This window comes from Anneissia japonica, unplaced genomic scaffold, assembly GCF_011630105.1.
Source record: "Anneissia japonica isolate Jap-2015-1 unplaced genomic scaffold, ASM1163010v1 scaffold287712_len2945570_cov188, whole genome shotgun sequence".
Taxonomy (NCBI): Eukaryota; Metazoa; Echinodermata; class Crinoidea; order Comatulida; family Comatulidae; genus Anneissia; species Anneissia japonica.
In genome coordinates, this window is record NW_022704401.1 from 1,656,380 (window position 1) to 1,669,605 (window position 13,226).

The 13,226-nt window shown below is 32.4% G+C and overlaps 1 protein-coding gene across 2 annotated transcripts in view; it reads left to right on the plus strand.

Moving 5' to 3' along the window:
- The window catches only part of LOC117104653 (rho GTPase-activating protein 24-like), a 28,668-nt gene that overhangs the window by 7,931 nt on the left and 7,511 nt on the right, over positions 1 to 13,226 (plus strand). Inside the window, exons 1-3 of one of the 2 annotated variants that reach the window (XM_033245531.1) lie at positions 4,390 to 4,565; positions 9,071 to 9,326; positions 12,783 to 12,884. In XM_033245531.1, coding sequence (XP_033101422.1) covers positions 4,500 to 4,565; positions 9,071 to 9,326; positions 12,783 to 12,884 — 424 coding nt within the window. In that variant the 5' untranslated portion in view covers positions 4,390 to 4,499. Of the gene's footprint in view, positions 1 to 4,389; positions 4,566 to 9,070; positions 9,327 to 12,782; positions 12,885 to 13,226 lie in introns of those variants that run through there. The other variant, XM_033245532.1, reaches the window with a different exon arrangement.

The window sequence follows — 13,226 nt, forward strand, 5'->3', positions numbered from 1 at the left end:
ATGTACAGTTTATCCATTTATTTTTATATGTTAACAAGTTGCTGTTATTGATTAATAATTGTTTATGTATATATCTGTTATGTACCACAAAAACAAAAATAATTTATAATAGCTGATTTTAAGCAAATTAAAATAATATACTAGTAGACAAAATATTATGAATGAAATGCAATATGAATAAAACAGTTGTCAAGAATGTTCCAAATGATACGCTCTTATTAATTCCCTTAGGATATTCAGATTAATTTTAATATAATCATTGTTCTTTTTTTAGTTCTCAATGACTTGACCAAATGACAATGACGTAGCTATTGGTCAATCGTCCTTGATTACACATCTTTCTGAATAGACATTAACCGATGTCCAGGAAAAGGTGGCCATAGTTAATACAATGATTCAATTTGTTTAATCTAGAACATACATGATTTCTAAATCCTAGAGGATACAATAGAAAACACGTACCTATAAATCAATTCTACATTGAAATGTTTTATCTTAACCTAGCCAGTTCATATTTAATCCGGCTTGTACCCAGAAAACAGAAAGAAAGCAGATGTTTTTCAGTGGGGTGGGAATTGCAATTAGCATTAATCTAAAAGTTCAGGTATTTCTCAAAAACTTGATTTCTCATAGATTATGTATTATTCGTCTTTCCACCGAGTTCTTGGAACTCATAGTTGAAATGATGATTGACAGGGTTGCTATGGGAACAGATAATGACTATTATCAGGTTGAAAATGTGTGTATGACATTTTGACATGTTGATTGCTTTCAAATTAGTATTTGGAAACCCAGCCCAAGGGACTTAAATTTGTTTCACGTTGGGACAAGAAGGAATCAAAAACCCACAAAACTGCTTTCGAAATGTGATTCGACCGGTGATGAAGTAAAGATCTTATTGGCAAACCTTGAAGATTTGATTTGATCTGTGTTTTGCTTGGAGGTTGTCTAACGATACACAGTACTGCATGTCACAAATCTGGAAACGCCTCAACAAATTAATTAAACATTGAATAGTACATTTAAAAGTTCACATAACTTAACTTCAATGGATACACATAATTTTTTTTTTTGTTGATTAAGCTGTGCAAAAATGTGTCAAAGGTCGTTGGCTGACACAATTTCATAGAAAATCAAGACGATGAGACGCACGACAGATCATTTTTTAATGGCGATTTGCTTAGGCTGCCACCGACATTTAACAGACGGCATCACATTGTCAAACGCATACAGAGAAAAAAGGTGGTGGAGTCATAAGGCCTATACAGTCATGGGCAGGATGCCTGTCTTTAAATACATTTTACTACTTTACTATGGCTGATGCTTTTACCAGCAAATTGGTTTGTGCAAAAAATATTTGAATAGTATTATCTATTACATGTGCTAATTGACAATGAATATAATTCCTCATACTAACTTATACTATTGATGTTAATAACTTACATTACAAAGTAAGCAATTAGAGACAATTGATGTCTCCGGTACACATTGGCTACACTTGCTGTCCACAACAGAGGCAATATGGATCAATACACAAGGGTATTCCCTACTTGTCTCGCTTGATGGACTGGGTTCTGTAATGTGCGCACAAGCCTTCATCTTCATCGTTAGTACGTGATGAAAATTCCATTAAACAACCATTACTGCCACGAGATTTGCAAATGCTGATTCAGACGTGCATTAAAAAATATGAAGGTGACTGTGAGCAGCTCTACCAAGAGATGGATACGTGCACCTTATAAGATGACGTAATTATTATTATTATTATTATTATTATTATTATTATTATTATTATTATTATTATTATTATGTGTTTTAGTTTTGTTTGTGAAACTGTAAAATGTAACTTGTTTGTTATTTATTTTGGATTTGTTTTATAAACTCTTTTGTTTTTGTTGTAAGGAACAATTTGCGGCTTAAGGCAATTCCAATCCGCAATTGCCCTTGTGATGAAGGAGAATTTGCAGACATTTGTTTTGGTGTGTGGTCTCTGGAACATTTTGCCATGCCCATGTGTGTGTACCGCGTCTATGGTTGTATGATTATTTATACTGTTTTCTTATACCCATTCTGGCATTCTGTGTGCTTTGCAGGCTCTGAAATTAACTTTAACCATTCTTTAGACTAAATTTTTAGTCAAGGGATCAGTATTAATGTGTTCAACTTGCATACCGTATTTATTCAAATAAAAGCCCCGCTTTGAATATACACCACCTCGAATAAACGCTTCCTTCAGATTCCTAATTGGAATAAATGCCTCCCTTAAATACATGCATTGAGGGGTTTTCTCGAATAAATGCCCCCTAAATGACTGCAAAGGAAACTAATGGAAGCGACATTATTCCCAACACATTCTGTAATATTCTACTCCAGTAGAATTACATTTTTTTAACCCGGTTAAGTTGGGATCAATATTCTTTAGGCTATGCTATGCTATATGCTATGCTATGCTATATGTGGCAAAGACAAGCCAAACCAGTCACTCGTCACAAATCGTGTTTCAGAGAAAATGGCCAAAACATGCTGAAACGTCAAATTTTTAAAAATCTATTTTATTGCACTAAACTAATCTTTACATGTCTAGACATCATTCTATGCTGTTATTTTCCCCATTTTAAATGTTAAAACAACACTTTTTAAGGGTTTGATGATAGTTTCTGCATGAGAAATGCCTGAAATCATAAACTTTGAAGGCTGATTTCTCATATATTGTTCTTTAAACAGCTGTATGTCTAAACGCTTGTAACTTCATAAGGAAATGTCCGATTTGAATGATATTTTTACCATTTTATAGCTATTATATTACTCTCAAACACTGTATTAATAACTCAAAATCGATTTTTGCGATGAGTGACTGGTTTGGCTTGTCTTTGCCACATATATGCTATGCTATATGCTATGCTGTGCTATGCTATATATGCTATGCTATATGCTATGCTGTGCTATGCTATATATGCTATGCTATATGCTATGCTATGTTGTGCTATGCTATGCTATATGCTATGCTATACTATGCTATATATGCTATGCTATATGCTATGCTGTGCTGTGCTATGCTATATATGCTATGCTATATGCTATGCTGTGCTATGCTATATATGCTATGCTATATGCTATGCTGTGCTATGCTATGCTATATATGCTATGCTATATGCTATGCTGTGCTATGCTATGCTATATATGCTATGCTATGCTATGCTATATATGCTATGGTATATGCTATGCTATGCTGTGCTCGCATAATAACACATTTTGATGGTAATTATGTGTTGTACAGTAGCTGCACATTTACAATTAAATTAATGGGCATTTATTTGAGTATATACCCATTTTACACCAAAAAAAAAAAAAAATAAATGTCTCCCTCGAATAAATTCACCCTTAAAAACACTTCTCAACAATAAACACGATATTCGTCGTTTATTCGAATATTTATGGTATTTGGATTGATGTGTCTAACCTGATCACATATGTGGCAAAGACAAGCCAATCCAGTCACTTGTTGCAAAAATCGATTTTGAGTTATTAAGAGTAAAATAGGAGCTATAAAATGGTAAAAAATCATTCAAATCCGACATTTCCTTCTGAAGTTACAAGCATTTAAGCGTACAGCTGTTTGAAGAACAATATTTGAGAAATCAGCCTTCAAAGTTTATGATTTCAGGCATTTCTCATGCAGAAACTATAATAAAATCATTAAAAAGTGTTGTTTTAACATTGAAATTGCGAAAAATAACAGCATAGCATGATATATAGATACATAAACCTTAGTTTAGTGAAATAAAAGATTTTTTAAAATTTTACATTCTAGCATGTTTTTGCTATTTTCTCCAGTGACTGGTTTAGCTTGTCTTTGCCACATATATAGAAGCCAATGGTTAAATTTTGTGGTTAATATTTAATGAAATAATGTATTGCAATGAACATTTGATTTGTTTGTATTGTACTTTATCATGATATAAACAAATCAAAATATTGTTTTTTACCTCTGATGAAGTAGATAGAAGTTTTGAAACATTAAAAAAGAAAACCAAATGAATAGTTAATATGTTTGTATCAAAGGTTAAGTAATTTTTTCACAGTAGATTTAACTTTAAGGGTGTTAAACTTTGCATATCGGGGCCATTAGTTCAAATTATCTTTGAGTTTAATCTCAACGTCTAACTGAAGATCCACTTATCCTTTAAGAATGACCAAACTTGTCAACAACAATTACAGACTCTATTTCCTTCAAAATGAGGGACATTTTTCAATTAGTTGCCTGGACAAAATCCAAATTCCAGAGGGCTATTATGCCAAAACATGTTCAAACAAAAATATCCTCTCCCCCTTTTTTGAAGTGGACTAGTCCAATTAGTCAGTCACTAAGGGATTTTAGATAAATACAAAGTTTTTAGAGCGACCCATAACATACTTGAAGGGACGACTGTGAAGCTTAAATTGATGAGTTTGGTTCTTCTTTGGTAGTGGCAACATTTTAAACATAATAAAAAAGCAAGATGCCTATGTTGTTGAATTTATACATGGATTCTATTCGGCACAAGATAAAAAAGTATTCTTCTGAGGTAAGGCAAACAATGTGTTTTAATTCAACTTTTCAAAATTTATACGTTTATTCATATTAAGTAATAGAAGAGAATGTAAGTGTCGTTCTTTTTTAAAGGGCATGGTTATACATTATCTATTATCATGATTGTTTATTATCATATTTATATATTGATGATATTGCAAATATTTTTGAATAATGAATTATTTTCATGGTTTTAAAATAGCTGAAATACTTTTCATTTTATAAGAACCAGTACAATTTTTCCCAGGCTCAGTGTTCTTATTTTTTGCCAATTTTTACATCATCTATTACCATTATTATCTATTATTATTATATGTCAATTGATGATATTGCAAATATGTTTGAATAATTAATTATTTTTATATGGTTTTAAAATAGCTGATATAATACTAGTTTTTCATAAGAACAATTAAAATTTTGCCTTGGCTCATTGTTCTTATATCTTTTTGCAAATTTCAGGCTCAAAATTTTCTTATTTTGAGGGAGAAATTATGTATTTCAGCAGCCAAGTATTTTGTGTCATTCCCTGGTGGAACTTCAGATTACATCACATTTGATGACATTATTGGAGTCGATATTATGTTGATATAACCTTTTTAAACATTAATACTTCACTGTATTTGACTAGATAGATGTGTTGGTTTTCCTAGTTTTTTAATAAAACCTCTTTTGACATTTTACCTTAGCATCAATTTGTTTTTATTTTGTTTATTAATTTTTAAGCAATTTCAGCATCTATGATCTTTTTAAAAAAGTGTACAATTGGACTTGAAATAAAAACACTGGTGGCAGCATTGGACTTGTATGCTGAGATCTAATCTATATTAGTTGTATTTTACTGAGTTAATAAGTATTTTTCATTTTTTTTTTTTTTTCATATTTTTTATTGGGACCCATGAGATATGAAGACCTGTCTCTTATACACATCTAGATGTGTAAAAAAAAAAAAAAAAAAAAAAAATCACTGTCTTTCCTCATTTATGTCATGAAAAATTTATCTGCTTTCAATGCGACACAGTTTAAAACAATTTCCATTTTCACTGATGTACAGATGTTTTATTTATTTTTTTTTTTTATAAGAATGAATTGATTGGTGTGGAATATAAAGTTTTCATTTTAAGTTTTTATATACAGTAAGAAATTAAATATTTGATTAAATATTTAAGTTTTCTTTAAATCATTGTAATTGTAATTGATATATTTCTCTAGTGCATAATACGAAAAGCTTATTTCTCTGAGACTTTCTTTGGTCAAACTAAGCATATACCTCGTAAGTTTGATCAAAAACTATCCAAGAGCACATCACTGATATTTTACAGAATTTGTTAAACATTTAGAATAATGACTCAGAATATGAGTACTCAAAATTATTCTATTTTACAAATAATCTGTGGATTCTTTGGTTTTTAGGATGACCACTTATGTGCAAAATGCTATGATCGGTCCTTTAGCCACTGGCTAGCTAATACCTACAACATATTTAATTCCAAGTACAAACATTATTATAATATGACCAAAGTAAAGTTACCCTTCAACTTCGTCATATATATAGAGTAATCACAGTGGCCGGTTGTAAATAAATCATTAAAGTAGTGATTAACTATAACTATAAAGATGTGGATCCTACAGTACATCTGTAAAATTCCCACCTTGAACCCAATTTTTTTTTTGAATTCCTATATCCACCAAAGATTAGCACTGTTTAACAGTAATGTCATTTTAATCTAATATTACTAAGATTTAGAAGAATTGAATATTTTCCACGAACTGTACCTATTTTTGACATTTCAAAGAATCATTGACAAGTTGGTTTTTTTGAATGACAAATTAAGATTAGTATGGTTTTGGCTAAGAATAATTTCCAGCTGTGTTTTCAATCTGGACTTCTGATTGTAGGAAATATTGCAAGATATTTCCCAGATAATGTGGTTATTCATACTTTGGAATATATACAGCAGTTTCATTTATTAATTGGAACTGTTCCAAAATGGTATCATTGTACTTACAGTACATTGTATTTAATCCCAGACGTCTAAGTTACATTCCAGGGACAAATCACCAGGTTTTCATGAATATAATTGGTGACAATTTGGGTGACAATGACCTGATTTTGCTTATATTTACTCAATCATTAGTTCCTGTAGGAGCAATATATTTTCCACAAAAAGAGAAATTGATGAATTATTGTGGAGGGAGTTAAAAAAATAAAAAACAACACAAAATTTGTTAGAAATCCTCAAAAATGAAACATACTTTTGAGTCTGTGAATTGAATGTATTTTTAGTTACTGTAGAATGCAGAAGAAAAGCAAATGTTTAGTTATATATTATTTTAAATAGCTTTTTGTATCTTTTTACATTTCTTCACAGTCTGTATATCTATGAAACTGCATGGGGAGATTTTTCTTTGCAAATGAATATACTGTATGAAATTAAAACAAAATCTCCAAGCAGTTTCTTTAGATGTTGATGAAATTTTAGCAGCTTTACTTTTGCGCTTAACGCTACACGCTATTGCCGACAGCTTTCGGTGACGCCGATTGGTCGGTCGTATCTGGGAGCCTACTCGATTATGCCAGGGATCGCTGCGAAGCACAACAATTGTACTAAAAAAACACTGTAGCGAAAGTGTAGCGTTTTTAAAGAAACCAGACTTAACTCAAAGTTCCAGATAATACTGTTTCTTACCACATTTCTTGCCTTCTTGCATTGTTGTAATTTGGGGAATCACCCAAAAATGCATCTAGGTTAATTGAGTATATTACTTTCTACAGTGGTCATTGATGTATACAGTAAGACAGTTGTCAACTAAAATGAATTTTTGAAGTGAAACCAGATCAGTTGAATCATCGTGCAACGATCATCAACATCGAACCATTTATTTTTATATCTCTACAATCTCTCATCAAATCGTGAAGAACAAAAATCTGAAACTACCCAGATTTAACTATCGTTGTCAAGAAAACAAAAAAAAAAAAAACATTATTTTACTTTCTTTTCAGTTGACAGTATTGGCTTGATTCTCAAGCACGGGTCACAATATTGTGCTAGTTGTGTTTCGGCCAGACGTCAGATGGTTGGGGTATTTGCAAAGTGATTAATAGTTCAACATGGGATAGTCATTTCCGTCATCTATTTACCTTTGTATTTTTCTGATCCATAGGGATTCCCTTAGCTGATTTTAATAATAATAATAATTAGAATAAAATAGTATTTATATACTCCTAATGGATCATAGATTCCTCTAAGTTTTTTTGTATGTAATTGTTTCAGTTCTTTGTCTAAAATTGAAATATTTTCCAATTTTAAATTTAGTTTAACGTCACGATTTATCCCACGACAGCTATGGCTTGAATACATGCCGTAACAAGGCAGGTTTACTGTAATTATTGATACAAAATTCTAAAGGTTCTTTCGTGTCTTGTAGGAAACATTAAGTTCCTACTGACATGGCGGTTGTTTTTGCAATTCTTAGTATGAAGCTTGACATCTGATTCCGAACAATCTCAGAACTTGACATACTTATTACAATATTCTTCAACGTATGTTCCCTGCTCAGTCGGAATCACTTAAACCCAAAAGACTGTTGTTTGTGGAACAAAATGAAAGTAAACTAATTAAATTACTCGCACATGAAAACCTTGACACGCCCTCCAATGAACGCTTAAGTGTACTTTGGCAATCAGGGTAACAGTAAATTTCCAGGTACTGGCCGATAAACTATTGAGAGTAATCAAGTCTTGTAATGAGGGGAAGCTGTCCGGTCGAGTTTGCCTGTTCATTTGGGATGGACAATTTGTCGCTGAGCCTATTTTAGAATTTTCCTATTGTAAGATAATCCTAACTGTTTTTTTGTTCTTTTCTGTTATGCAGGAGGTTATAGACCTCAAAATAATAATAATATTTTTCAATATTTTTTGAGAGTTTCTCTTTTATTTAGTTTCTCAGAATTTTGTCCCAAATATTGCTTTCCTACATACATTTCATTTCCAAACTATCATATACATTTTATTTCAAATTGCATCACATCTTAAAAGGCAAACTACGGTTTATATAAACATTGTCATTTTGTAAGAAAAATTAATTTTGTATTGTTTTTCTTAATTGACACTTGTTTGCTTTATTTTTTGGATTACTGTTTTTTTTTTGTGTGTGTTTTTATGAATTCTGTTTGTATTTAATAGAATGAAATTTAACCAAATGAAATTTCTTCTGTGCTTATTTAATTGTGGGTAGTGAAGGCTGTATGATATTGAGGGGGTAAACTGTCCCCCAGGGGATCTGACATATCCAATACAGACCAGGAAGGTCCAGAGTTGAAGTGTTTGTGGTGGTTGTCTGTAGAAAAACTGTGCAACGTTGAGTCATTTTAAATGGTTCAGAACATATTTATCTAGAAATATGCTATATTTATGCACTTACCTTAATCGTAAAAAATAGTTGTTTATGTTGTACCTTTATATGCACTATTTTAAATCCAAACATATTTAAATCATTGCAGACTGATCCACCAGATAAGATTCTGCCGGAGCCAGTTTTCAACACCAACACCACAGACATCCTCTACAGTGGATGGCTGAAGACACATCAGGGGATGCTCTTCAAGTCGTGGCAGAAGTGTTGGTTCGTTCTAGCAGATGGACACCTGCATTACTTCAAGCTTCTGGGATCCATGCCATTGGAAGGAACAAAACTTAGTTCCAGGCTTGCCTGCCAACCAGATGAACCCGAGGGCTGCATTTTAAGTATCAAACCAGGTACAATACGATTTTTTTTTTTTATTTATGAAACATTTTTATTATTATTCTTCTTTATTTTATTTTTAGTTTTCAGCATGTGAATTTTTTTTAACCCTGATTCCTGGTGTTTGAAAGATCTCAAGGCAAGTATCTTAACTACTCCATTAATGGTCTTATGGTATGGGTACCACCAGGTTCAAATCCCATCTGAATCCTTTTCAATTTTTTCTACAATTGATTCGAACACATAAATATTGTACACTGAATCATATCTGTTTTGGCAACTTCTTTATTTTTTGTTTTTTGGGGAGTTTCCTGTTTTGTTTATCTACATTATTAATCATTATTCAAGGAGAAATTAATAGGGATGGATGGTTAACTCCTTATTTCCGTGTAAATATAATGAAATCTCAGCAAATATTCCCTCCAGTCAGATTCATTCATTCATTCTTTATTTAGCCTTTTATAAAAAATCACAATACATTTATATAGTAAAATAGAAAATAAAAATCCATACTCACAATACAGAATAAACATTTTATGATAGATCTACTAACTTCTAACAATATTAATTTATAATGATAATATTTTTCAGTTGATTCAATTTAAGTTAGTTGGAATTTTCAAAATGACTTAAGGCCATAAGGATGTGAGTAAGTCAGATGGAGTAAACCCCTGTTCAAATCCCTCAGTCATAATCAGAAGACTAATGTAAAACAGTTAAATTCTCGAACCTTATTTTTTGTGATTTTTATTTTGGGGTGCGTATCTGTTGGATCAGTGTGTCTGCGGTACCCTACGGGCTCTTGTTGTTGATATCTCCTGTAAAAATTGTCATGTAAACGAATGTTCGTTGACAAGGGACATTGGCCTTAGGGATTTATCCCCAGCCAGTTCAATTTAGTTATTTTGAAAGATAAAAATTGGACAGTTGTTTTTAAAAATCATCTCTAAGAGGGTAGGTGATATTTATATTGGGTACTTTAGCATATTTTGAGTGTGCGAAACACTGATATGGAATATAGTTGTTGTGTGTGTCTATTTCAATAAAGAAGATCTTTACATTCAAATGCATCCAAGCTTTTCTCACGGTGGAATGCTTATTCTATTTGTCAATCAAATCAAACTAAACTACATTATTATTTCTTAGAATTCTTTATTGGAAGTGGAGATGTATAGCTTAGTGGTTAAGGTGCTTGCCTTCTAATCCCAGGGTCATGGGTTCAATTCATGTGACAACAGGACTTTTTCTCACAACTAAAAGGAACTCCAATCCATAAGCCTGGTGAATCATTGTCCATCCACTGGCACCGGCAAGTTGCAGTACTTGCTGGTGGATGTAATTGAAATAAAAAGAATATTGTTTAATCCTAAAAGTTTTTTTTTGTTTTTCCCAAAGTGAACTTAAAGCACTGTCTTATATAATAAATACTCTAGACCAATATTTTATATATCTAATCTAATCTAATCTGGTCATTTATATAGCGCCTTTCTTTACAGATACAAAGCGCTGTAAGTTTTTCCCTGGTCATTGGGTTCTGGTTCTGGTGGGTAAAACCGACCTCTTAAGGACTCCAAAAGTGTAGAAGTATAACGGGAGGAGTAGAAATAGTGTCGAATGATAGGAAAGGTCCACCACCGCAGTTTAAGACGCGCAGCGTCAGTCATGAGCAGGCTTGCTGAACCGCCTCAGGCCGCATTGGGCCTGATAGGTAGGAAACTCACAATCACACGAGCAACGGCTTTGCGAAAAAAAAAACCACATTTGGGAGTGAAATCTCGGAGCATTTAGAGTAGAGTAAGCGACAATTACACCTCCAAGAAAGAAGGCGAGAAAATTAAGATGTTAGAGTAATGCACGTTAAAACAATAGATTATCCACATGCTTAATTGGCTGCCATCTTGGCGCAGGAGTAGGCAACACCCCAGCAGGTACCAATTTATATTCCTGGGTGGAGAGAAGCAATGTAGATAAAGTAAAGTGCCTTGCTCAAGGACACAAAGTGAAATGCACAGCGAGGTGTTGAAACCCCACCCTCGATGTTGGGAAACCAAACCGTTCTCGCTGCGCCAAACCGCTTCCACAACATATGCATGTATACGATATCAATATGAGGCTTAAATTGAATTGAATTTATTCGACATCATTAAAAAGAAAAATATTACAATCATCAAACATTAAAACATCAAGTTACCAATTCACATCAAGATAGATAAAAAGACCCAAAGCCAGAAGATAAAAATTGCAAAGAAAATATAGTCATTAGTATAAGTGTAAACATTTTATAATATTCATTGTTTTTCTATACACCTTTCAAGAGGACTTATTTCCAATGGGGTATAAAAAGCTATCACCTAATATAAGAGTGTATATAAAAAAGGTTATAAAAAGTTAAAAAATGAAATTGATAAAAAGTTAAAACAATAAAGCTAAAAGAAAACCTGGGAATTTTCTCTATTGAAGGCTCTTGCTTTAATTTATTCTTTAATTTTAATCTTGATAAATTAAAGTTATTTTTTGCTGTTGAAGAAAAATCTGGTCACGAAATAAGAATTGAAGCTAGACCAAGCGATTGGAAAGCAAGCATCTAAACTGACAAACTACAGCTCCACTCCATTCATATTTAAAATATGGAGAAAATTAAGACTTAATAATGAAACTAAGTATAACAGCATCATGCCATCTTGTGGTTTGCAAATTAAATGAATGTGAAAGACTTTGGAGTTTACAGACACGTAAATTATAAACAGAAGAAAGTCTTCAATACATTTTTTTCTATTAGTTGCAATAAATAGAAAATATTTAACATTGAAAATAACATTTTGGTAGATGTAAACATAGGTTAAGTTTGAGTGACATTTGAAATTATGATTGTTAACTCAATGTTTATTGAATTTTCCGTAGACCTGTCCTTGATTCATGTTGGCCAACCTCCGGTATGTCATTCATGTACAGGATTTGTCTGTGTGATTTTTTATATGAACATTAATGATTAATTGATTGAGTGATTGATTGATGTCTTCCAGGGAAACATGTCTTATACTGTAAAACTGTTGCCAGTAGATAGCTTTTCTCATTGAAGAAAAAAATTCCTGTACAGAAACAGTGGTTGCTATGCCTGTGCGCTCTTGTGGGACAGATCCCAATTGCACCCATCTCCCAATTGCACCCAACTCAGAGGTACCCAGAGAGGGGCACCCACCCCTACACATAAATACCAACTTTATTTTGAGTTTTACCCAGAGAGTTTCATTGAAAATATGGTTAAAATATCCGATGAATGACAACTTATATATTCAATAAATTATTTACAAATAAATTTCTTTAAATGGATATTATAGAATTTACAATATCTTTATAGAATTATATTTTGAAATTGCAATCGACAAATCCTTTTTTATCATCTTAAATAAAATGCAACTATTATTATTGTTTGTTATAATTTGTTTGTTTTTTTGGGTTTTTTTTGACAGGAAACGAACAACATGGATGTTGCAACAAGCCTCTAAGTTTGTGTGCCTCAACCCAATTTGAGGCTGAAAAATGGGAAAGGCAAATTCGAAGGATAAGAGGAGGTGAGTGTCAGAGTATATGCAAGTGGTTACTGTATATGTGCTCAGTGAGCCTATAGGCAGCTGATAGCCTAGCTGCAATTGGCCAGCAAAATTTAGTGAGTGTTAAACACTGGACCCATCCACGCTGTTCTCCCTATTTTCTATAGTTGTAAGTAAGTAGGAAAGCAAACTGCTGCAACAGCCCATAGAATGTTTAGATTTATAGAACTTGCCTATTTATTGTAAAAGTTCTTGCCAGTGACACTAAATTCAGTGTGGTGGTGTAAATTTAGATATAATTAATTCTCTCTTGTGTATTTAATGTAGATGTTGTCAAGGGAGGGCCAATGACCAAATACCACC